The sequence below is a fragment of the Lolium perenne genome, chromosome 1, assembly GCF_019359855.2.
Source record: "Lolium perenne isolate Kyuss_39 chromosome 1, Kyuss_2.0, whole genome shotgun sequence".
Taxonomy (NCBI): Eukaryota; Viridiplantae; Streptophyta; class Magnoliopsida; order Poales; family Poaceae; genus Lolium; species Lolium perenne.
The window spans coordinates 132,009,675-132,035,313 of NC_067244.2; the positions used below are offsets into that span (position 1 = coordinate 132,009,675).

Genomic DNA, 25,639 nt, shown 5'->3' on the forward strand with positions numbered 1-25,639 from the left:
AGAATTGGACCGGGGTCCACAGTTCACTAGAGGTGTCTCTCCCATAAAACAAACAGCATGTTGGGTGAACAAATTACAGTTGGGCAATTGACAAATAAAGAGGGCATGACCATGCACATACATATCATGATGAGTATAGTGAGATTTAATTGGGCATTACGACAAAGTACATAGACCGCCATCCAACTGCATCTATGCCTAAAAAGTCCACCTTCAGGTTATCATCCGAACCCCCTCCAGTATTAAGTTGCAAAGCAACAGACAATTGCATTAAGTATGGTGCGTAATGTAATCAACAACTACATCCTTAGACATAGCATCAATGTTTTATCCCTAGTGGCAACAGCACAACACAACCTTAGAACTTTTCTGTCACGTCCTGTGTCAATGCAGGCATGAACCCACTATCGAGCATAAATACTCCCTCTTGGAGTTACAAGCATCTACTTGGCCGGAGCATCTACTAGTAACGGAGAGCATGCAAGATCATAAACAACACATAGATATAACTTTGATAATCAACATAACAAGTATTCTCTATTCATCGGATCCCAACAAACGCAACATATAGAATTACATATAGATGATCTTGATCATGTTAGGCAGCTCACAAGATCTGACAATGATAGCACAATGGGGAGAAGACAACCATCTAGCTACTGCTATGGACCCATAGTCCAGGGGTAGACTACTCACACATCACACCGGAGGCGACCATGGCGGCGTAGAGTCCTCCGGGAGATGATTCCCCTCTCCGGCGAGGTGCCGGAGGCGATCTCTGGATCCCCGAGATGGGATCGGCGTTGGCGGCGTCTCTGGAAGGTTTTCCGTATCGTGGCTCTCGATGATCGGGGGTTTCGTCACGGAGGCTTTAAGTAGGCGGAAGGGCAAGTCAGGAGGGGGCACAGGGGCCCCACACTATAGGCCGGCGCGGCCAAGGGGGGGGGGCCGCGCCGCCCTAGGGTTTGGGCACCCTGTGGCCCCACTTCATTTCGTCTTCGGACTTCTGGAAGCTTCGTGGCAAAATAGGCCCCTGGGCGTTGATTTCGTCCAATTCCGAGAATATTTCCTTACTAGGATTTCTGAAACCAAAAACAGCAGAAAACAGAATCGGCACTTCGGCATCTTGTTAATAGGTTAGTTCCAGAAAATGCACGAATATGACATAAAGTGTGCATATAACATGTAGATAACATCAATAATGTGGCATGGAACATAAGAAATTATCGATACGTTGGAGACGTATCAGCATCCCCAAGCTTAGTTCTGCTCGTCCCGAGCAGGTAAAACGATAACACAGATAATTTCTGGAGTGACATGCCATCATAATCTTGATCATACTATTTGTAAAGCATATGTAGTGAATGCAGCGATCAAAACAATGTATATGACATGAGTAAACAAGTGAATCATAAAGCAAAGACTTTTCATGAATAGCACTTCAAGACAAGCATCAATTAAGTCTTGCATAAGAGTTAACTCATAAAGCAATAATTCAAAGTAAAGGCATTGAAGCAACACAAAAGAAGATTAAGTTTCAGCGGTTGCTTTCAACTTGTAACATGTATATCTCATGGATATTGTCAACATAGAGTAATATAATAAGTGCAATAAGCAAGTATGTAGGAATCAATGCACAGTTCACACAAGTGTTTGCTTCTTGAGGTGGAGAGAAATAGGTGAACTGACTCAACATTGAAAGTAAAAGAATGGTCCTCCATAGAGGAAAAGCATCGATTGCTATATTTGTGCTAGAGCTTTGATTTTGAAAACATGAAACAATTTTGTCAACGGTAGTAATAAAGCATATGTATCATGTAAATTATATCTTACAAGTTGCAAGCCTCATGCATAGTGTACTAATAGTGCCCGCACCTTGTCCTAATTAGCTTGGACTACCGGATCATCACAATGCACATGTTTTTACCAAGTGTCACAAAGGGGTACCTCTATGCCGCCTGTACAAAGGTCTAAGGAGAAAGCTCGCATTGGATTTCTCGCTATTGATTATTCTTCAACTTAGACATCCATACCGGGACAACATAGACAACAGATAATGGACTCCTCTTTTATGCATAAGCATGTAGCAACAATTAATAATTTTCTCATTTGAGATTGAGGATATATGTCCAAAACTGAAACTTCCACCATGGATCATGGCTTTAGTTAGCGGCCCAATGTTCTTCTCTAACATTATGCATGCTTAACCATAAGGTGGTAGATCTCTCTTACTTCAGACAAGACGGACATGCATAGCAACTCACATGAAATTCAACAATGAATAGTTGATGGCGTCCCCAGTGAACATGGTTATCGCACAACAAGCAACTTAATAAGAGATAAAGTGCATAATTACATATTCAATACCACAATAGTTTTTAAGCTATTTGTCCCATGAGCTATATATTGCAAAGGTGAATGATGGAATTTTAAAGGTAGCACTCAATCAATTTACTTTGGAATGGCGGAAAATACCATGTAGTAGGTAGGTATGGTGGACACAAATGGCATAGTGGTTGGCTCAAGTATTTTGGATGCATGAGAAGTATTCCCTCTCGATACAAGGTTTAGGCTAGCAAGGCTTATTTGAAACAAACACAAGGATGAACCGGTGCAGCAAAACTCACATAAAAGACATATTGAAAACATTATAAGACTCTACACCGTCTTCCTTGTTGTTCAAACTCAATACTAGAAATTATCTATACCTTAGAGAAACCAAATATGCAAACCAAATTTTAGCATGCTCTATGTATTTCTTCATTAATGGGTGCAAAGTATATGATGCAAGAGCTTAATCATGAACACAACAATTGCCAAGTATCACACTACCCAAGACATTTATAGCAATTACTACATGTATCATTTTCCAATTCCAACCATATAACAATTTAACGAAGGAGAAACTTCGCCATGAATACTATGAGTAGAAACCAAGGACATACTTGTCCATATGCTACAGCGGAGCGTGTCTCTCTCCCATAAAGTGAATGCTAGGATCCATTTTATTCAAACAAAACAAAAACAAAAACAACCCGACGCTCCAAGCAAAGCACATAAGATGTGATGGAATAAAAATATAGTTTCAGGGGAGGAACCTGATAATGTTGTCGATGAAGAAGGGGATGCCTTGGGCATCCCCAAGCTTAGACGCTTGAGTCTTCTTAGAATATGCAGGGGTGAACCACCGGGGCATCCCCAAGCTTAGAGCTTTCACTCTCCTTGATCATGTTGCATCATACTCCTCTCTTGATCCTTGAAAACTTCCTCCACACCAAACTCGAAACAACTCATTAGAGGGTTAGTGCACAATAAAAATTAACATATTCAGAGGTGACACAATCATTCTTAACACTTCTGGACATTGCATAATGCTACTGGACATTAATGGATCAAAGAAATTCATCCAACATAGCAAAAGAGGCAATGCGAAATAAAAGGCAGAATCTGTCAAAACAGAACAGTTCGTATTGACGAATTTTAAAATAGCACCAGACTTGCTCAAATGAAAATGCTCAAATTGAATGAAAGTTGCGTACATATCTGAGGATCATGCACGTAAATTGGCTTAATTTTCTGAACTTCCTACAGGGAGGTGGACCCAGATTCGTGACAGCAAAGAAATCTGGAACTGCGCAGTAATCCAAATCTAGTACTTACTTTTCTATCAACGGCTTAACTTGGCACAACAAAACACAAAACTAAGATAAGGAGAGGTTGCTACAGTAGTAAACAACTTCCAAGACATAAAATAAAAACAAGGTACTGTAGGTAAAAACATGGGTTGTCTCCCATAAGCGCTTTTCTTTAACGCCTTTCAGCTAGGCGTAGAAAGCGTGTATCAAGTATTATCAAGAGACGAAGTGTCAACATCATAATTGGTTCTCATAATAGAATCAAAAGGTACCTTCATTCTCTTTCTAGGGAAGTGTTCCATACCTTTCTTGAGAGAAAATTGATATTTTATATTACCTTCCTTCATATCAATGATAGCACCAACAGTTCGAAGAAAAGGTCTTCCCAATATAATGGGACAAGATGCATTGCATTCAATATCCAAGACAACAAAATCAACGGGGACAAGGTTATTGTTAACGGTAATGCGAACATTATCAACTTTACCCAAAGGTTTTTTTGTAGAATGATCAGCAAGATTAACATCCAAATAACAATTTTTCAGCGGTGGTAAGTCAAGCATATCATAAATTTTCTTAGGCATAACAGAAATACTTGCACCAAGATCACATAAAGCATTACAATCAAAATCTTTAACCTTCATCTTAATGATGGGCTCCCAACCATCCTCTAGCTTTTTAGGAATAGAGGCTTCGCGCTCTAGTTTCTCTTCTCTAGCTTTTATGAGAGCATTTGTAATATGATGTGTGAAAGCCAAATTTATAGCACTAGCATTAGGACTTTTAGCAAGTTTTTGCAAGAACTTTATAACTTCAGAGATGTGGCAATCATCAAAATTCAAACCATTATAATCTAAAGCAATGGGATCATCATCCCCAATGTTGGAAAAAATTTCAGCAGCTTTATCACAAGCAGTTTCATGATTTTAGCGATTTCAGTGATTTCTCGCGCTTTGCATTAGAAGTGGAAACATTGCTAACACCAATTCTTTTATTATTATTAGTAGGAGGTGCAGCAACATGTGTAGCATTAGCATTACAAGTGGTGGTAATAGTCCAAACTTTAGCTACATTCTTCTCTTTAGCTAGTTTTTCATTTTCTTCTCTATCCCACCTAGCACGCAGTTCAGCCATTAATCTTATATTCTCATTAATTCTAACTTGGATGGCATTTGCTGTAGTAACAATTTTATTATGATGATTCTCATTAGGCAAAACTTTCGATTTCAAAAGATCAACATCAGCAGCAAGACTATCGACTTTAGAAGCAAGTATATCAATTTTCCCAAGCTTTTCTTCAACAGATTTGTTAAAAGCAGTTTGCGTACTAATAAATTCTTTAAGCATGGCTTCAAGTCCAGGGGGTGAATTCCTATTATTGTTGTAAGAATTACCATAAGAATTACCATAGCCGTTGCCATTATTATAAGGATATGGCCTATAGTTGTTACTAGAATTGTTAGGTAAGCATTGTTGTTGAAATTATTATTTTTAATGAAGTTTACATCAACATGTTCTTCTTGTGCAACCAATGAAGCTAATGGAACATTATTAGGATCAATATTAGTCCTATCATTCGCAAGCATAGACATAATAGCATCAATCTTATCACTCAAGGAAGAGGTTTCTTCGACAGAATTTACCTTCTTACCTTGTGGAGCTCTTTCCGTGTGCCATTCAGAGTAATTAATCATCATATTATCAAGAAGCTTTGTTACTTCACCAAGAGTGATGGACATAAAGGTACCTCCAGCAGCTGAATCCAATAAATTCCGCGAAGAAAAATTTAGTCCTGCATAGAAGGTTTGGATGATCATCCAAGTAGTCAGTCCATGGGTTGGGCAATTTTTAACCAGAGATTTCATTCTTTCCCATGCTTGAGCAACATGTTCAGTATCTAATTGTTTAAAATTCATTATGCTACTCCTCAAAGATATAATTTTAGCAGGGGGATAATATCTACCAATAAAAGCATCCTTGCATTTAGTCCATGAATCAATACTATTCTTAGGCAGAGATAGCAACCAATCTTTAGCTCTTCCTCTTAATGAGAAAGGGAACAATTTTAATTTAATAATATCACCATCTACATCTTTATATTTTTGCATTTCACATAGTTCAACAAAATTATTAAGATGGGCAGCAGCATCATCAGAACTAACACCAGAAAATTGCTCTCGCATAACAAGATTTAGTAAAGCAGGTTTAATTTCAAAGAATTCTGCTGTAGTAGCAGGCGGAGCAATAGGTGTGCATAATAAATCATTATTATTTGTGGTTGTGAAGTCACACAACTTAGTATTTTCAGGGTTGGCCATTTTAGCAACAGTAAATAAAGCAAACTAGATAAAGTAAATGCAAGTAACTAATTTTTTTGTGTTTTTGATATAGCAAACAAGATAGCAAATAAAGTAAAACTAGCAACTAATTTTTTTTGTATTTTGATTTAGTGCAGCAAACAAAGTAGTAAATAAAACTAAGCAAGACAAAAACAAAGTAAAGAGATTGAGAAGTGGAGACTCCCCTTGTAGCGTGTCTTGATCTCCCCGGCAACGGCGCCAGAAATCTAGCTTGATGGCGTGTAATTCACACGTTCGTTGGGAACCCCAAGAGGAAGGTATGATGCGCACAGCAGCAAGTTTTCCCTCAGAAAGAAACCAAGGTTTATCGAACCAGGAGGAGCCAAGAAGCACGTTGAAGGTTGATGGCGGCGGGATGTAGTGCGGCGCAACACCAGGGATTCCGGCGCCAACGTGGAACCTGCACAACACAACCAAAGTACTTTGCCCCAACGAAACAGTGAGGTTGTCAATCTCACCGGCTTGCTGTAACAAAGGATTAACCGTATTGTGTGGAAGATGATTGTTTGCAGAAACAAGAGAACAAGATTGCAGTAGATTGAATTTCAAGAAGAGAATTGGACCGGGGTCCACAGTTCACTAGAGGTGTCTCTCCCATAAAACAAACAGCATGTTGGGTGAACAAATTACAGTTGGGCAATTGACAAATAAAGAGGGCATGACCATGCACATACATATCATGATGAGTATAGTGAGATTTAATTGGGCATTACGACAAAGTACATAGACCGCCATCCAACTGCATCTATGCCTAAAAAGTCCACCTTCAGGTTATGATAGGGCAAAGGTGGCCGATCTTTCGATGAGACGAGGATAATTCGATTTGTTGGTGGAGTTCGTGCTTGACGATCCGACTACACGTGCAAAGCTCGTGCGCCAATGCAATCGCTAGGACAATCTCCGGGAGTTACTGATCTTGCGGGAGCACGATCAGCCTGACCAGCAAGGGTCTTAATTCCTACCTGAAATCGAGAACAAGTAAGAACTAAAGATGCAATCAGAATATTGCGAATAGAGATAAAAACTTGATTGATAATGGTGGGATTCCGAATAGTCGGTCTTGTTCTGGGCGTTGGCCTCAAAAGAAGTACACGAAGTTGCAGCAATTGGCTAACTTTTAATCTAATCAAAATCCAAGTTCTAATGACGGCTACAGAGGGATATATATGGGGGAAGTGAAGGAATTTTCGTCCAACCAGCTAGGGTTGGCCAAAAACACCCCTAAATGGGCCTTCCTCCACTTATATGGCCTCTTAAAATCCCCTAAAATACCTAATCCGAAAATACATGGGCCTGGCCCATTAAATAAGGTGACGCAGCACCAAAAATAACTCTTTGGACGAATTTTATGATGGAGTAACTTGTATAATTCATCCAAGCATCGTTGCTTCACTATGGTGGCTTCAATGTTCTGAAATCCTCGCTTGCAACGCCATCCTGAATCCTTGCAGGTCTGCTGCCATCTCCATGCACGTTCCTAATCCAATGCTTGGCGTCCATGCTAGATCCATTCCTAAATAATATAAATACATTTGATTTAGGCAGCATCATATTCTCATATATATCAGGAAGGATTCCTAGTAACGAATGTACCTTAGATATGGTTGGAGGAGTATTGGTTGTATCTATCATAGAGATGTCCTCATCATCCTCCCCTACTTGAATTGAAGTCGTCCTCGACGTAGTCTCATCTTTTTCACCAAAATATGCCTTCAAATCGGAGGTAATCATGTCCTCATCATCCTCCCTTTCTTGAAAGAAAAGCCGTCCTCGGTGATGTTTATTCTGTAAACATGCTAACAAAAGAGACAAGGTATATGCATGGTATATGTATATGTCATCCGTTTTAACAGATCTCTCATGTTTCCCATTTAAGTTTGTACATATTCCAGTATTGTAGTAGCGTAGAAGCTTATTAGTCCCCATTAAACATTTATCGTAACTCAGTTTGCAGATATAAGTGAAGCACATATTAACTCCTTTCAAATTATAATGCTCATCATTAAACCATCCCAAAGTTGGTAAACCAAAACTTAAGGTCTCAAATTTACTAGCTACGCCATGTGGATTTAAACAATTTTGCAGCAAGTTATTTGGCATAGAATGAATAGCAACATTGGAGGTCATATCAAAATGAGAAAGCATATACACAAATTCAGTTTTATTGGAACTATAAGAATCATCACACATGATGCAAATCCTATGTACCATAAAAACATTGGTGCTGACATACTCCCCAACCAAATGAAAAGTAACATCAGGGGCGTAGACACTCTTTAAACAAGGAAGTTCATCAATTTGATGTCTAGCATGTGACAAGGATATAGGTGGATCCATCACAACAGAAAACAAAGAATTAGCATGAGAAATCTTAGCCAACACTTCATTATTCATAACCAGTTTTATATGATCCATACTAGAGTCATCTTTCAAGTCACAAGGTTCATTATCAGGAGCAAGAATTTCAGTTTGTACACTCAAACATATGGAAGAATTAACTTGTACAGTAGGTGTACTCAACATAGTTGGTATATCATTTACACAATTTCCTAACACATGGTCATCCTTGGAAACAAAAGTCTCCGTTGGTACACTCATATCAATGCATGAATTAGAATCAACAATAGGTGCACTTAAACCATCATCTATCTCAGTTGTTTGATCACATAACATCAAATTAGCAGCACAATCCTCTAATATAGGTGGTGTGACCAGATTATTTTCTACCTCATCACATGGTATATTTGAGATAACCTTGCATTCACCAATCTCATGTGGAGGGACAACATCAGTACCTTTATTGTTACCTTGTGACTCCGACTTAGAAGATGTTCGCATCGACGTGTCACAAGTCTGTGGCTGGGCAACTCGCAGAACAATATTCATGCGTGGAACGTTGGAAGAAACAACCGGTGCTAGTGTGCATGACTTGAAGGAGTTGAAATGGTCCACCTTGTTTTCCTGTATGTGTTTCTCAAAAGCACAAGCGCGAACATATATACCAATAGTAGAACGAGGAATATACTTAAACATAACCTTAAGATCAGGGTTTAAGCCGTTGAAAAACATGTTTCTAGTACTTTCCTCAAATTCCTTTATATCACAACGGTACATGTAAAATTGAAATTCCTGATAGTAAACATGCACAGTATTACTACCTTGTTCTAATCGTTCAAGTTTGCGGAGCATTTCACGTTGATGAGAAAGAGGCACAAATCTACGTCTCAAAACAGATTTTAAATCTACCCAAGTAGTAGGTTGATTATCAACATTTTCTTTATAATTCCAGTCCCACCAAATGGAAGCCAAACCCGTAAAAACTCTAGCAGCAGTTCTTACTTTCTCATGTTCAGTAAAATCATGGCATCCAAAAATATTGTCAACCTCAAACTCCCAATCAAAATAAGCATCTGTATTATATCTACCCTCATAAACTGGTAAGGATATAACCTGATCATGATCTCCTGTAAATGGTTGCACATGCATCTCCGTAGTCGTCATGGTACTCGGGTCGATGGCTTGGTCCTCAATTCCTGTCATGGTTAGTACCCAAAAAGCACAAATGCATATGCCTACAAACTACGGTATATGGTGGTTCACGCGCAATTCGTCAAGCAAAATACAAAGCTCTTACAAGTTCTTACCAAACAGGAGGAAGGCGATATAGCAACCAACAAGGATCAGCTTCTCCCCGAGATTGCACAAAGCGATTACCAGGTGTCGACACAAAGCACGTGGAGAAATACGTGGAGCTCTGGGAAGGCAAAGTATAGTGATATGGTGGCACAGTAATCAAATCAGCGATGCAAATTGAGTAAATGCTCAACGAAGGTACTGTGCTGGTCCTAGGCTAGATCGTATTAGAGACGCGAGCCTAAATCACCAACGAGGTCACAATCCGGCACAAGATGCAAGAGGCAGCGAAACTGGCACTGGAGGATAGAGGCACCTAAGGTAAAGCGCCTGTTTTTTTTTTTTTTTGGACTCAATCTTGGCGCATGACCCTAGAGGTCTCTATGGTAGGGCGCCCAGATTTTTTTTTTTTTTCGGTTTTTTTTTTTTTTTTTTTTTTGGATCAACCTTGAAGCATGACCATAGAGGTCTCTATGGTAGGGCGCCCAGAATTTTTTTTTTTTTTTTCGGATTTTTTTTTTTTTTTATGCAGAATCTACCGTGGCGCTAGACCATAGAGGTCTCTATGGTTGGGCGCCCAGAATTTTTTTTTTTTTTTTTTTTTTTTTTGCAGCTAGACTGCTGTCAGGATTCCGACGGAAAACGCGAAATTGACCAAGAAAACGGATCTAAAACCCGGAAAAACTCAGAAACAAAGATCAAGAAAGACCCTATGATGATGGGAATCAAAGGGGAACAACAAAGAGTTGATGGTAGATGTGGCGGAAGTGTATGGTGGCGGTGATATGGCGAGGACTGCAAGCGGAGATGGTGCGGCGGCGACGTGACTACTATGATCAGAACTCGAAACTCTAACGACTCTAGACGCTAAGACCAGCACGCGACACAACGATTGCAGACAAAGACTCAAAAAGCAAAAACTGAAAAGATCATGCAATGGCTTGGCAGGGGCTATGGGACGGATGATCTAAACCTAATATATTTTTGTGGAGCTTTTTCTGGGTTATAGGTAAAACAAATCTACACTAGGAAAACTGTAAATCTCACCGAGCAACCTGAAATCTGATACCACTTGATAGGGCAAAGGTGGCCGATCTTTCGATGAGACGAGGATAATTCGATTTGTTGGTGGAGTTCGTGCTTGACGATCCGACTACACGTGCAAAGCTCGTGCGCCAATGCAATCGCTAGGACAATCTCCGGGAGTTACTGATCTTGCGGGAGCACGATCAGCCTGACCAGCAAGGGTCTTAATTCCTACCTGAAATCGAGAACAAGTAAGAACTAAAGATGCAATCAGAATATTGCGAATAGAGATGAAAACTTGATTGATAATGGTGGGATTCCGAATAGTCGGTCTTGTTCTGGGCGTTGGCCTCAAAAGAAGTACACGAAGTTGCAGCAATTGGCTAACTTTTAATCTAATCAAAATCCAAGTTCTAATGACGGCTACAGAGGGATATATATGGGGGAAGTGAAGGGATTTTCGTCCAACCAGCTAGGGTTGGCCAAAAACACCCCTAAATGGGCCTTCCTCCACTTATATGGCCTCTTAAAATCCCCTAAAATACCTAATCCGAAAATACATGGGCCTGGCCCATTAAATAAGGTGACGCAGCACCAAAAATAACTCTTTGGACGAATTTTATGATGGAGTAACTTGTATAATTCATCCAAGCATCGTTGCTTCACTATGGTGGCTTCAATGTTCTGAAATCCTCGCTTGCAACGCCATCCTGAATCCTTGCTGCCATCTCCATGCACGTTCCTAATCCAATGCTTGGCGTCCATGCTAGATCCATTCCTAAATAATATAAATACATTTGATTTAGGCAGCATCATATTCTCATATATATCAGGAAGGATTCCTAGTAACGAATGTACCTTAGATATGGTTGGAGGAGTATTGGTTGTATCTATCATAGAGATGTCCTCATCATCCTCCCCTACTTGAATTGAAGTCGTCCTCGACGTAGTCTCATCTTTTTCACCAAAATATGCCTTCAAATCGGAGGTAATCATGTCCTCATCAGGTTATCATCCGAACCCCCTCCAGTATTAAGTTGCAAAGCAACAGACAATTGCATTAAGTATGGTGCGTAATGTAATCAACAACTACATCCTTAGACATAGCATCAATGTTTTATCCCTAGTGGCAACAGCACAACACAACCTTAGAACTTTCTGTCACTGTCCCAGGTGTCAATGCAGGCATGAACCCACTATCGAGCATAAATACTCCCTCTTGGAGTTACAAGCATCTACTTGGCCAGAGCATCTACTAGTAACGGAGAGCATGCAAGATCATAAACAACACATAGATATAACTTTGATAATCAACATAACAAGTATTCTCTATTCATCGGATCCCAACAAACGCAACATATAGAATTACATATAGATGATCTTGATCATGTTAGGCAGCTCACAAGATCCGACAATGATAGCACAATGGGGAGAAGACAACCATCTAGCTACTGCTATGGACCCATAGTCCAGGGGTAGACTACTCACACATCACACCGGAGGCGACCATGGTGGCGTAGAGTCCTCCAGGAGATGATTCCCCTCTCCGGCAGGGTGCCGGAGGCGATCTCCTGGATCCCCCGAGATGGGATCGGCGTTGGCGGCGTCTCTGGAAGGTTTTCCGTATCGTGGCTCTCGGTACTGGGGGTTTCGTCACGGAGGCTTTATGTAGGCGGACGGGCAAGACAGGCGGGGGCACAGGGCCCCCACACCATCGGCCGGCGCGGCCAAGGGGGGGGCCGCGCCGCCCTAGGGTTTGGGCACCCTGTGGCCCCCGCCGTTTCGTCTTCGGACTTCCGGAAGCTTCGTGGCAAAATAGGCACTGGGCGTTGATTTCGTCCAATTCCGAGAATATTTCCTTACTAGGATTTCTGAAACCAAAAACAGCAAGAAAACAAAGAATCGGCACTTCGGCATCTTGTTAATAGGTTAGTTCCAGAAAATGCACGAATTTGACATAAAGTGTGCATATAACATGTAGATAACATCAATAATGTGGCATGGAACATAAGAAATTATCGATACGTTGGAGACGTATCAGCGTCACAGGTTCGTACTATTTCCTTGGCATCCTCAATTGCTGTCAACCAATAGAATCCTGCCCGAAAAACCTTAGCTGCAATAGCTCGACTACTCGCGTGGTGGCCACATATTCCTTCGTGTACATCCTTCAGAATTATTCTTCCTTCTTCGGGTGTGACGCACCTTTGCAAGACGCCTGAAATGCTTCGCTTGTATAACTCCCCTTTGACCACTGTGAAAGCTTTGAATCGTCGAATAACTCGCCTTGCCTCAACTAGATCGTCGGGTATTTCTTTCCTGAGGATATATGATATGTATGCTTGCATCCAAGGAACTTCTACCATCATCACAAGCTCTTGGTCCTCTTCGTCCTCCATGGCTTCCTTGAGGGGCGCCGAAGTTTTTTCGTCCTTTGCTTTTTTCTGCACCTTTTTCGGCTTCGTGGATCTCTCCGCTATTTCTTCCCAAAATACACCTGGCGGGATTGGGAGGCACTGCGACCCAATGTTTGCGAGAACGTCGGCTTCATCATTGCTCAATCTACTGATGTGATTTACCTCGCATCCATCGAACAGCTTCTCGAGCTCATTGTACACCTCCTTGTATGCTATCATGCTATCATTGACTGCATCACATTGGTTCATAACTTGCTGAGCCACCAATTGTGAGTCGCCGAAGATTTTTAGTCGAGTTGCACCGCAAGCTTTCGCCATCTTCATCCCGTGTATGAGGGCTTCATATTCTGCTTCATTGTTGGATGCGTTTGGGAACGTCATCCGTAGGACGTATTTTAACTTGTCGCCTTCAGGTGATATAAGTATCACTCCTGCGCCAGCTCCTTCTACTCTCTTGGAACCATCGAAGTTCATGGTCCAAGTTCTCGACAAATCTGGGGGTCCCGTGTTTTGCAGCTCCATCCACTCTGCAATGAAATCTGGCAAAACTTGCGACTTGATTGCCTTTCTTTTTTCATACGTGATGTCCCGAGGGGAAAGTTCTATTCCCCAAAGGGAGACACGCCCTGTAGCTTCTGGATTGTTCAGTATATTTGAAAGAGGTGCTTCATTTACTACTATTATCGGGTGCGCCGAAAAATAGTGGCGCAGCTTTCTTGCCGTTGCAATTACTCCATATGCTAGCTTCTGGTACTGCGGGTACCGCTGTTTGGAAGGCGATAAAACTTCACTGATGAAATATACCGGCCTTTGCACTCCATGGAGTTTCCCTTCTTCTTCTCTTTCGACAACTAACACTATGCTAACCACTTGGGGTGTGGCTGCAATGTACAGCAGGAGAGGTTCCTTTTCCTTCGGCGCCACCACGATTGGTGCTGTCGAGATTGTGCGTTTCAGATCCTCGAAAGCTCTATCGGCTTCTTCGTTCCACTGGAATTTCTCCCCTTGCTTTATCAGAGCGTAAAATGGTAACGCTTTTTCTCCCAGCCAGGCGACGAATCTGCTCAAAGCTGCGACACGCCCAGTTAGTTGTTGTATTTCTTTCAACTTTGTTGGCTTCCTCATTGTTACGATAGCTTGTATTTTGTCGGGATTTGCTTCAATCCCTCTCGCTGAAACTAGAAACCCCAGAAGTTCTCCTGCTGGGACGCCGAAGGAGCACTTCATCGGGTTCAGCTTGAGGCAGAATTTGTCGAGGTTGTCAAAGGTTTCCTTGAGATCCTCGATCAGTGTCGCCCCCTTTTTTGACGTTATGACGACATCATCGATGTATACTTGCACGTTTTTTCCAATCTGTGTCGCCAAACACTTCTGCATCATCCTCTGATATGTTGCTCCCGCGTTTTTCAGACCAAAGGGCATTGTTCTGTAGCAAAACACGCCGTAAGGTGTGATGAACGCTGTTTTTACTTCATCTTCTTCTTTTAATCTGATCTGGTTGTAACCAGAATATGCGTCCAGGAAGGAAAGACGTTCACATCCAGCCGTGGAGTCGATAATTTGATCGATCCTCGGGAGGGGAAAGTGATCCTTTGGACAATGTTTATTGAGACACGTAAAGTCGACGCACATGCGAAGGACCTTAGTGTTTTTCTTCGGCACTTGCACTGGATTTGCCACCCATGTGGCCTCTGTGTGCAGCTCCTTGATAAAACCAGCTTCTCTTAGTCGATCAATTTCTGACAGCATAGCCTTGTGGTTTGGTTCCGAAAAACGTCGCAAGGGTTGTTTGATTGGTCTCGCTAGTGGATCCAAGTTTAGGTGGTGCTCGGCAAGTTCCCTGGGTACTCCTGGCATGTCAGCTGGACACCATGCGAAGATTTTCCAGTTCTCACGGAGGAACTCGACGAGCGCGCTTTCCTATGCGAGGTCCATGTCGTTTGCGATGGACATCGTCTTTTTCGGGTCTGTCGGGTGAATCTGCACCTCCTTAGAATTTTTCTCAGTATTGAAAGTTGATTCTTTATTTGGCCTTCCAACGTCTGGCAGCACGTCGTAGTCAGTCATACTCCTTGACGCCAAATACTCAGCTTGCATCCCGAAAGTTTCTGATATCCGATGAAAATCCTTGTCACATTTATCGGCTAGAGCAAAGCTTCCTTTAACTGTAATTGGTCCCTTAGGTCTAGGCATCCTCCACAGCAGGTACGTGTAATGTGGTACCGCCATAAATCTGGCATATGCTGGTCGTCCCAACAGAGCGTGGTACTGTGACGGGAAATCTACGACTTCAAACTCCAACTTCTCGATTCTGTAATTTTCTCGAGTCCCAAACTGAACGTCGAGATTAATCTTTCCCAGCGGATAACTTGGCTTCTCTGGTGTGATACCATGGAACCTCGTGTCCGTTGGTTTCAGGTTTGCTAGGGATATGTTCATCTTCCTTAGTGTATCTGCATACATAAGGTTAAAACTGCTGCCGCCATCTATGAACACGCGAGAGACATCAAATCCCGCAATGACTGCTGGTAGGATAAGTGTTGACTGCCCTGGTCGAGGAACTTGCTGCGGGTGATCTGCTATGGTGAAGCCAATGTCTTGCCCTGACCAATTAAGATACTCGACTGTTGGTGGAGGCATTTTTTCTGCCATGAACACCTGTCGCGAGATTACTTTCTGAGTTCTATTGGATGGCCTTCCCTTCTGAATCATCAAGACCGCACCGTTAGAATTAGGATCAACGTAAGGCGGTGGTGGAGGTGCTGCCGCTATTCTGAGCTGATGTCGATTGTCGTCTGTAATCGCGGGAGGAGGTGGCAAGTGAATCTCACTCCTGGGTTCTCGAGGATTTCTCTGTGCTGCCCGAGCGTTAGCATGCTCTGCCCACCTTAACATTGCCTGGAAATTGCGACAATCCTTCTGCAGATGTCCTGATTGTCTTTTTCCGTTACTATCGAGGAAAAAGTGCATCTGACATGGCCCATTCATCATCTCTTCAGGAGACACGAAAGGCCTTGGGAACCTTGGCCCGCTATTTTGCCTATTGTTTCGAGAGTCATCTCTATTGTCGCTTCGCTGCTCATTGCTTCTCTGATAATCATCTCTATTGTTTCCTCCGGTGTTTGCTCGGAAGCCTGCCGAAATTTGACATGGAGCATCGCAACTCGGGTACTGCCGAGGAAATCGTCGCCTTGCTTGATAGTTTCGACCGCGATCTTCCTCTGGCGACCTATGCCGTTTGTTGTGAACAGCATCTTCTCCATCTGCCCACCTGTTTGCTATTTCCATTAAAGAAGATACTGTTTTTGGATTGGTCCTCCCCAAATCCTCGACAAAATCTCCACGTCTGATCCCTGCGACAAACGCATCTATCGCTCTCTCGTCAGATATATTTTCTGCCGAGTTTTTGATGATGTTCCACCTTTGGATATATTTTCTCATTGGCTCGTCTGGCTTTTGTCGGCACGCTCTCAACTCCTCTAATGATGCAGGTTTCTTGCACGTGGACCGGAAGTTCTTGACGAACACGTCCTCGAAGCTTTCCCAGCTATCGATAGATCCTGGAGGAAGTTTCTTTATCCAAGATCGTGCAGCTCCACTCAAATGCACCTGGATGCTCTGCATAGCTGTTGCTCTGGTTCCTCCTGTGAGCTTTACCGTCTCGAGATAATCAACTAGCCAATCCTCTGGATCTTGAAGGCCGTCGAATTTTTTGAAGTTATCGGGTAACTTGAATCCCGAAGGGACTCGAGTTTTTCTCACTCTCCTCGTGAAGCACGGCAAGCCACACATATCCTCGTCGTTTAACTCTGGGGACTGTCGATGTTCCCTCCTGCTTTGTCGCGCTCTGTCGACCCTTGCTTGTGCTGCCGTGTCCCTTGCTCCACTTGGTCCTTCGGGAGCTGCCGCTGCTACTGCCGTAGGTCGTGGACTATTTTGCCTTGCTCTTCGGGAGGTGTTGATACAAACGCTGTCCCCATGGCTCCAACTCCTGCTATCGTCATGTTGTACAGTGTTTCCCTTGGATCTCCTGGAGGTGGTTTAGATGCGAGGATAAAAGCTTGTGTCGCCATATACCCAGCCTCTGGTGTCTTAGGGATGATGTTCCCTCTCGTGTCTATTGACATAAAAGACATGTCGAGGTTTTGGACCAAGTGCTCTCTTTCTCCTTCGGGTACGTGTTGTAACCTCGATCTTGCTCTATTCCGAGCCTCCCTGTGGCTATCACCCGAAGTTCTAGATTGTCGACTCAGCTCTGCCCTTCGCCTGCTGGATGCAGAGGCTGCCTCCTTTCTTCTGTTTAACTCAGCTGTCTGTTTTTCCAATTCCCTTGCAGCTCGTGCGAGCCTATATTGATATGCTTGTAATTCTTCTGGTGTGGCTGTGGTAGCCATTGGTTCTGAGCCATCCATAGCTCTCGCGGCTCTATCCCATGCTGCTTGCGGGAGTCGAACTCTATCTCGTGGCTGTGGCCCGATATATTTATTGCCTAGACCTCGTCGCAAATCAGAGGGATCAACGTATGGATTTCCCAAATCGTCGAAAGCCTCAGATGTTTCTTCTTGGTCATGACTTGGCTCTCCGATGACATAAATCTGATGATACTTTGTATTCAGATCTATGTTGGGTTTGGTGACACCATCGTTAAGATTGGCGAAGACCTTGCCCACTGTAGTAGATTTGTCGATGAAGTCGTAGCTGTCGACACTGCTTGAGCCATCGCTTATATAGGAGTCCGCAGATGACTCAAACGACATGTCGCTGAAGATCTTGGCAAGTTTTTCTCTCGCCCTGGTGCTGATGAAGCGTGACGACGAAGTTTCTTCCTCTCCTGATTCTGTTGACGATATATAGCTTGAAAAATCGGAATCGACCGCCGACGATCCCGACGAAATCGGAATTTCGACACGATACGATCCCTCTTTCTCGACGCGAAAGTGAAATCTACCGAACGTCATCTCCATAGGCTCCTCCAGATATGCATATGCATCCAAACGGGAGGGCGGGTGAGGAACAAAATCGACAAGACCAGTTGCGATCTGTTTACCTCGATCCATTGCGTTGCTTGCGGTTGATGAAGTCGACGATCTTGAACGTGCCATCGAAATCGTGTCCTTGACGCCTCTAGTTCCCACAAACGGCGCCAATTGACAAGGTATTAACTTGTCAATGCCTACGGGTTGTAGACTAGGGTTTAGTTGGAAGTAGAGGGCAAGTAGATCTAGAAGGTTTCAGCCAAAAAGTACTCGACGATTATGAAACTAGGGTTTGAGAAACAATGATTCGATGATTTCTGCGTCCCTCGACTCCCCCTTATATAGGAGGCGGAGCCGAGGGATTCGTGTCGTACAAGTTACAGAGTCCGGGAAGGTTTCTAACTCATCCCGCAAGATTACAAATAACACTTCCAATTACAACTCTAGCTTTCCTTAATAATATCTTGGGCTTCCGAATCTTCTTATTCTTCGGGTAGTGGGTCTTCAGTAAACCCCGGGTACTATCTTCGGCAAGCCCATTTGGGATGCCTATGTCAGACTGCACCTGACATTCGAGGCGGTGAGCGGCTAGTCGCCAGAAGAGTGACATCAACTCAGCAAGTACAGACGTGCCAGCGTCGCTGAAGAGCCCAGCAAAAGTATTGGTATTTTGCCTTCTCTACTATTTTTGTTTGATCAAGTGTACCAAAGATATCTACACATGAGCCTCGCTTCTCAAACCGGTCAAAAACTTTCCTAGCTTCTATAACAACATATTTAAATTCTCTAAGCAAAGTTTCTAGGATAAAGTTTTTCTTTTCATCATCCTCAATTTCATGAAGTTTAAGAAACATTTGATGCATAAATGGATTAAGGCTAACAAATCTAGCCTCCAGCATTTGAACTAAACAAGCTGCAGCAGTTTCATAATTAGAAGCAAGTTCTACGAGGAATTTATCCTCAATATCTTTATGCTTACTAACATGATTGAATAATTTTTTAATGTCGTCTTTCCCAATTGTAGAAGCACTACCTACAGATAGGTCCTTTAGATCGTACTAAGAATCAACATAATAAACTAGAAACAAAATAACAACTATGTAAGAAACTTTTTTTTGATAATAAAGATAACTATAAGAGGAAACTAATTTTTTTGTGTTTTTGATATAATATAGCAAATAAAACAAAATAAAGTAAACTAAGCAAACTATAACAAAGTAAAGAGATTGGAGATGAGAGACTCCCCTTGCAGAAATCCTCTTTCTCCCCGGCAACGGTGTCAGAAAATCTTGCTGAGCGCAGATTGCCGTGGGAGTTGGAAATATCTGTGGTGTAACTTTTCTTCAATTCCCCGGCAACGGGGCCAGAAAATCTTGATGGTGCTCCGGTGATGGCGCCAGACAATCTTGTTGGCAGTTGTTGTGGAAGCGGTTGGGAAACCCCAAGAGGAAGGTGTGATGAGCACATCAGCAAGTTTTCCCTCAGTACGAAACCAAGGTTTAATCGACCAGTAGGAGAAAGGAGTGACTTCTGAAGGTGTTGCTAGCTGACTAGTGGCAGGGCGCACTACCGGCGTCAGCAACAACGTGGAACCTGCACACAACACAACCAAAGTACTTTGCCATAACTTGCAGTGAGGTTGTCAATCTCACTGGTTTGCTGAACACAAATGATTAGACGTATCGAGTGGAAAGAAATGTTTGCAGAAAGTAAACAGAACAGGATTGCAGTGGTTGAATTTATCAGTGTAAAGGAAACAAGACCGGGGTCCACAGTTCACTAGAGGTGTCTCTTCATAAAGATAAATAGCATGTTGGGTGAACAAATTATAGCTGGGAAATTGACAGAATATCGACTATACATGACAAGATGATTACTATGAGATTTGGTTGAGCATTACAACATAATACATAGACCGTAATCCAACTATGTCTATGACTAATAATCCACCTTCCGGTTATCGTCCGAACCCCTTTCAGTATTAAGTTGCAAGCAACAGATTATCGCATTAAGCAATGTGTGTAAAGTAAACAATAGAATTACCCTCGGATAAAACATTGTTGTTTTCTCCCTAGTAGCAACAACACATCTACAATCTTAGAAGTTATTGTCACTCTCCCAGAAAACTAGAGACATGAACCTACTATCGAGCATAAATACCCCTCTTGGAGTCACAAGTATGTACTTGGCCAGAGTATCCACTAGCAATGGAGAGCATGCACGATCAAAAATAACATATGACATGAATATATAATCGATCTCAAAAAAGTATGCAATATTCATCGGATCCCAGCAAACACAACATGTAGGATTACATAAGGATGATCTTGATAATGTAGGGCAGCTCATAAGATCTATACATGAAGCACAAAGTGGATAAGACAACCATCTAGCTACTGCTATGGACTCATAGTACAGGGATGAACTATTCACGCATCACTTCGGAGGAGGGCATGGCGATGTAGATGCCTCCGGCGATGATTTCCCCCTCCGGCAGGGTGTCCGGAAGAGCTTCAGAGCCCCCCGAGATGGGTTCTGTGATGGCGACTGTGATGGAACTTTTCGTGGATGGAGGCTCGGGTCTCCAGGGTTTTCCCGAGAAGATGTATGAATAGGCGGATGATTTAGGTCGGTGGGGTGCCTAGGGGGCCCACACCACCCCTAGGCGCGGGCCAGGCCCATGCCGCACCATGGGGTGGTCTGGCCGTCCTGTGGCGCCTCTTTGACCCCCCTCTGGACTTCGTCTTCGTTTCGGTAAAATATTGACTTCGGCTTTTGTTTCGTCCAATTCCGAGAATATTTCCTATACAACTTTTCTGAAATACAAAACAGCACAAAACAGGAACTGGCACTGTGACATCTTGTTAATAGGTTATTGCCAGAAATCATGTAAAAGTGCAACGAAGTGTAAGCAAAACATATATGAATTGGTGTAAAATAAGCATGGGGCATTAAAAAATATAGATACATTTGAGACGTATCAGCCGCCTTCACGGTGTCCTCGTCGTCCTGCTCCTCCTTCATCTCCGGCTTCGGATGAGGAGGGCGCCGCCGGCGCGCTTGTGCTGCTGCCGGCTGACGCTGTTGCCACCGCGCATCGGATTGACGGGCGACGTCGCGAACTCCGGCTCGTCCTTCACCTCGCGCTTAGGCACGGTGTAGGGCGCGACGCGGTGCGACGAAGGCGTCGATCTCGCCAGCCCTGACGAAGAAGAGTTGGAGGAGGACGAGTACGTCCTCCTCAGCTGCCAGCATGCTGCGGGCATAGTAGATGGTGGCGGCGACGGCGACATCTCTAGCCTGGGCGCGCCGTTCTGGATGCCGTCGACGACGTGCTCCAGGGTGCGCCCGAGAACGCCCCAGAAGCGGAGGCGCCCCTCCCTGTTCCAGGTGTTCCGCGGGCCGATGAGGCCGGCGGTGATGTTCATATCAACGTCGTGTTGCGCCTGGAAGTAGTCCGCCCACCAGGCGTCGTTTCCGGTGGGTGCCCAGGTTGGAATGGCTGGCTCCTCGGCGGTGATGCGAGCCCGCCGGGTCCTGATCGCGTCCCTCCAGCGCTCCGTTCCCTGCGGCGGCAGCGGGACGCCGACGCCGTTGACGACCATCTTCCACCCGCCGCTGCTTGGCAGGCGCATGTCCGGCGGGATAGGATATCCCGCGCGGTACAACGCTCACGCCTCTGCCAGGGTGAGGCTGCCGCGGCCGAAGCCGTTCGCCGCGACTTGGGAGCGGAGAGCTTGGAGCGGCGAGAGATTGTAGCGGCGAGATTGGAATGGGAAAAGAAGGAGAGGCGCTCTTATTGTGCAGCGGGGCGTTGGCCGCAATAAACACCGACGTGGATGGCCACACGACCATGCACGATGAGACGCGTCACTGCGTCGCCTAGGAAAGATGGGTGACATTAACATCTTTGGTCTAGGAGACACGCGACGGGGTTTTAGGCTTCCGTGTGGCTGACGCATCGGGCCCGCGTCTCCTTGCCTCGCATTTCGTTGTGTCCGGCATGCCCGGAGCGTCCCCTGTGGAGCGGGGACGGGCTCGGGGCGCGGACACCGTATAGGGCCGCGCCGGACGGATAGGGCCTTTGGGGCGCGCGGGTGGAAACGAAATTTTTTCTGGTGCGTCCCAAATCACTAGGGGGAGGGGCGCTTTGGAGACGCGGTTGGAGATGCTCTCTACCATGTATAATATTATTTTTTGCTACTATATACTTATATATGGTATTGATTATCAACAAAATTCAAGCTATCATCATGAAAATGATTAAATGGGATAAAACATGACACACCGATATAGTTTTGGGGAAACATGGCATACAAGTTAAATGAAGTACTCCGTATAAACTGTCACAAAAAAATGGATAATAAGTTTAAAGGTGGAATTTACTTTTGTAAATTTGTTTCTTACAAATATTGGACTGCACCTGACATTCGAGGCGGTAAAGTGACAGCAACTCGGCAAGTACTCCACGTGTACGAGCTCACGACAGACGTGCCAGCGTCGCCGAAGAGCCCAGCAAAAGAAAACATGGGAAATGGCGGTGGCGAGAAGGTGGGAGGCCTCCACGCCCGAGAGCCACCGCGCGGCGAGACTTCCTCCTCCTCCCCCCACGCCACGAAGCGGCGACGCGCGCAGGGTGGGGCAGCTTCCATGGCCGACCGCTTCTTCCCCAACGACCTCCCCGACTTCGTCGCCGAGGCCCCCGACGGCGGCGACCCTCCGGCCGCCGGCCTCAGCGGCCTGCTCTCCCTCCCCTACCCTAAGCTCTCCCACCGGCTCCTCCACGCCGCCCTTCGGCTCAAAGACAAGGCACGTCACCCCGTGTCGGCTTGTGGTCTTGTTTGATTCCGTGGCGCGCGCGCGAGGTGCTCGACTGATTGACTGTGTCCTGCATGCAGGTCGTGGCAGAGACATGGACTAGGACGGGGGGCCAGGTGACGGACTACACGCTCTACACGGGCGCGCTCGGGACGGCGCTCCTCCTCTTCAAGTCCTTCCAGGTCACCGGCGACCGCCGGGATCTCGCCCTCGCCGGCGACATCGTCCGAGCCTGCGACGCCGCGTCAACTGGCCTGCCGCAAGTTTCTTGTCTCTTCGCGCTACTCTTGGTTAGATTGTTCTGGTTGATCTTAATTGATATGAGCTGGTCTCATGGGTAAAAGGTGCAGGTTCTTGACTTTCATATGCGGGAGGGCCGGCGTCTGCGCTCTCGGAGCCGTGATCGCCAAGCACTGCAATGACCAGCTGTTGCTCACCCACTACCTGAGCTCGTTTGATGAGGTAAGCTTCTGGTTAGTGTAACTTTTGTTCTCGATAGTGTGTGTGGGCAATGGGCTATTATGCTACACGCTTGTAGAGAACAACGGATGGAATTATTGGTGTTCTTAACGTTTTTAGGCAGAATTGTCTTACATTGTTCATTCTTTAGATAACCGTCACAGAGAAAGTTCCAAATGAGTTGCTGTATGGAAGGGCGGGATATCTGTGGGCTTGTTTGTTCTTGAACGAGCATCTCAGTGACAAGACGATTCCCGCCGAACACATTGTATGTCGACCACAGTGATCATGTTCCTCCTTTTCACGGTATTTGTTTTTCTGTTGAGCTATGTGAAAGGTACTTCTTATCTAATAATTGTGCAAAACCACTGCAACTATGCAGACTTCTGTGGCAAAAGACATCATTAAGGAGGGAAGGAAGCTGTCAAACAAGGGGAGGTGCCCGTTGATGTATGAGTGGCATGGGAAGAAGTACTGGGGTGCTGCCCATGGACTTGCTGGAATTATGCATGTCCTCATGCACACTGAACTGAAGCTGGATGAGCAGGATGATGTGAAGAATACTCTGCGCTACATGATCAGTAACAGGTTTCCTAGTGGAAACTATCCATCGAGTGAAGAAAGCGAATCTGATCGCCTGGTGCACTGGTGCCATGGTGCCCCTGGTGTTGCTCTTACGCTGGTTAAAGCATATCAGGTATCGCTGCATCTGTTCACTTCAGAGTTACTCTCTAGCATCTTATACTGTGTATGCATCTTATTCACGGCGTATATGCATACCCATCTGGGAAGTTTGTGCATGCATGTCCACATAGGCAAGTGTCAGCTCAGGCTTCAGCACAAGTTTTTGACTGAAGACTGATGAGTTGCCATTTGCCATGTAACCATGTCTATTAATTATTAACTTCAGCATATTCTTTTGCTCGCAACGATAAACCAACATTCCTGTTTCAGGTCTTCCAGGACGATCACTTCAAGCAGTCAGCAGCAGAGGCTGCCGAAGTTGTCTGGAACCGTGGTCTTCTCAAGCGAGTCGGGATATGCCATGGTGTGAGCGGGAATGCGTATGTATTCCTCTCGCTCTACAGGCTAACTGGCAATGTCGAGTACCTCTACCGGGCTAAGGCTTTTGCTTGCTTTCTGCTTGAAAATGCGGATCGATTAATAGCCGAGGAGGCCATGCATGGTGGCGAACGTCCATTCTCATTGTTTGAAGGAAAGGCTGGAATGGCATACCTCCTTTTAGACATGGTTAATCCCTATGAATCTAGGTTCCCGGCCTATGAACTTTGAGTGCCCGGCCAGCAAATCCATCAATCCAATAAATCTGTGTGATGTATTTAATGTTTGTATCTACGCTGTAATATGTACCTCGGTGAGCTTGGCATCGTTGTAAAGCTTAGTGTTTCTGACTAGAAACTTGGACCTTTGTGAAATGTATGTATGTGGGGGTTCTGGTAAATATGCTCATCTTTGTGTTAAATAATGCCGCATTATTGTTGGATAAGTGGCACTGCAAAAGTGGGATGCTTCCGGTGTTTTGGGGTGTACTCCCTTCTTTCAGTTTTGTAAGACATTTGAGCAAGCCAATTAAGCCTGCTAAAACGTCTTGAACAGAGGATGTAAGTTCTACCAGAAATTTCTTTCAGGTTCTCCAGAGAGATTTGTCCCTACCGTTGTTGTGGACTTGAATGATGAGGAATATTGGTATCTCAAACCATTCGCCCTCCAACATGTGAGCGTCTCTAATTTACTTGGAAAGTACCTCTACAGCGCTTAAACTACTCGTATCGGATGGCTAACTATGTGTGGTTCCTGAAGGTACCCGTACTAATCCATAGGCACGTCATCAAAAATGTTGGGACTGTCAAAGGGCAGAAATGTTTATCCCCGTTAAATTTTCTTTACTATTATATTGAAGTCCGTACGTCATCAAAAATATTGAGACCGTCTAACTGTCGTCTAGCTGAAATTGCAATTGGGCATAAGTCATATTTTGACTACAGTACTCATTTGCTCATTCCTCCTTCCTCGTGTTCAATCCTCATTCTAATCAGTCTTCCCAGGCAAAAAAAAAAAAAATTTGTTTATTGTTTCAGTCCGGTTTTTCTCCGGTTTTTTCATTCTTACGCTCTCAATCAATTCAACATCTATGTTCGCGTCATGTAAAAATGAAAACATGGACTGAAAGTAGCCAACATGGGATACAACTAAATATTTTTGGGCCTTAAACACGAACAGGAGAAGTCGGCCTTCCCTTTCTTTTCTTGGCTGTACTATCAGCTGCATCCTCTTCTTCCTCCTCACGCATAAAC

At 44.3% G+C, this 25,639-nt stretch overlaps 1 protein-coding gene across 2 annotated transcripts; it reads left to right on the top strand.

The window, feature by feature from the left end:
• The first annotated feature begins 22,517 nt into the window (after window positions 1-22,517).
• Window positions 22,518-24,786, top strand: LOC127302562 (lanC-like protein GCL2). Of its 2 annotated transcripts, none has more exons than XM_051333036.2 (6): window positions 22,518-22,856; window positions 22,946-23,124; window positions 23,210-23,327; window positions 23,476-23,592; window positions 23,707-24,021; window positions 24,279-24,786. In XM_051333036.2, the coding sequence occupies exons 1-6, from the start codon at window positions 22,575-22,577 to the stop codon at window positions 24,615-24,617; spliced, it is 1,350 nt and encodes a 449-aa protein (XP_051188996.1). In that variant the 5' UTR covers window positions 22,518-22,574; the 3' UTR covers window positions 24,618-24,786. The 2 variants fall into 2 exon arrangements, with proteins under 2 accessions (XP_051188996.1, XP_051188999.1); XM_051333039.2 differs by having other exon boundaries at window positions 23,216-23,327.
• The last annotated feature ends 853 nt before the right edge of the window (window positions 24,787-25,639 follow it).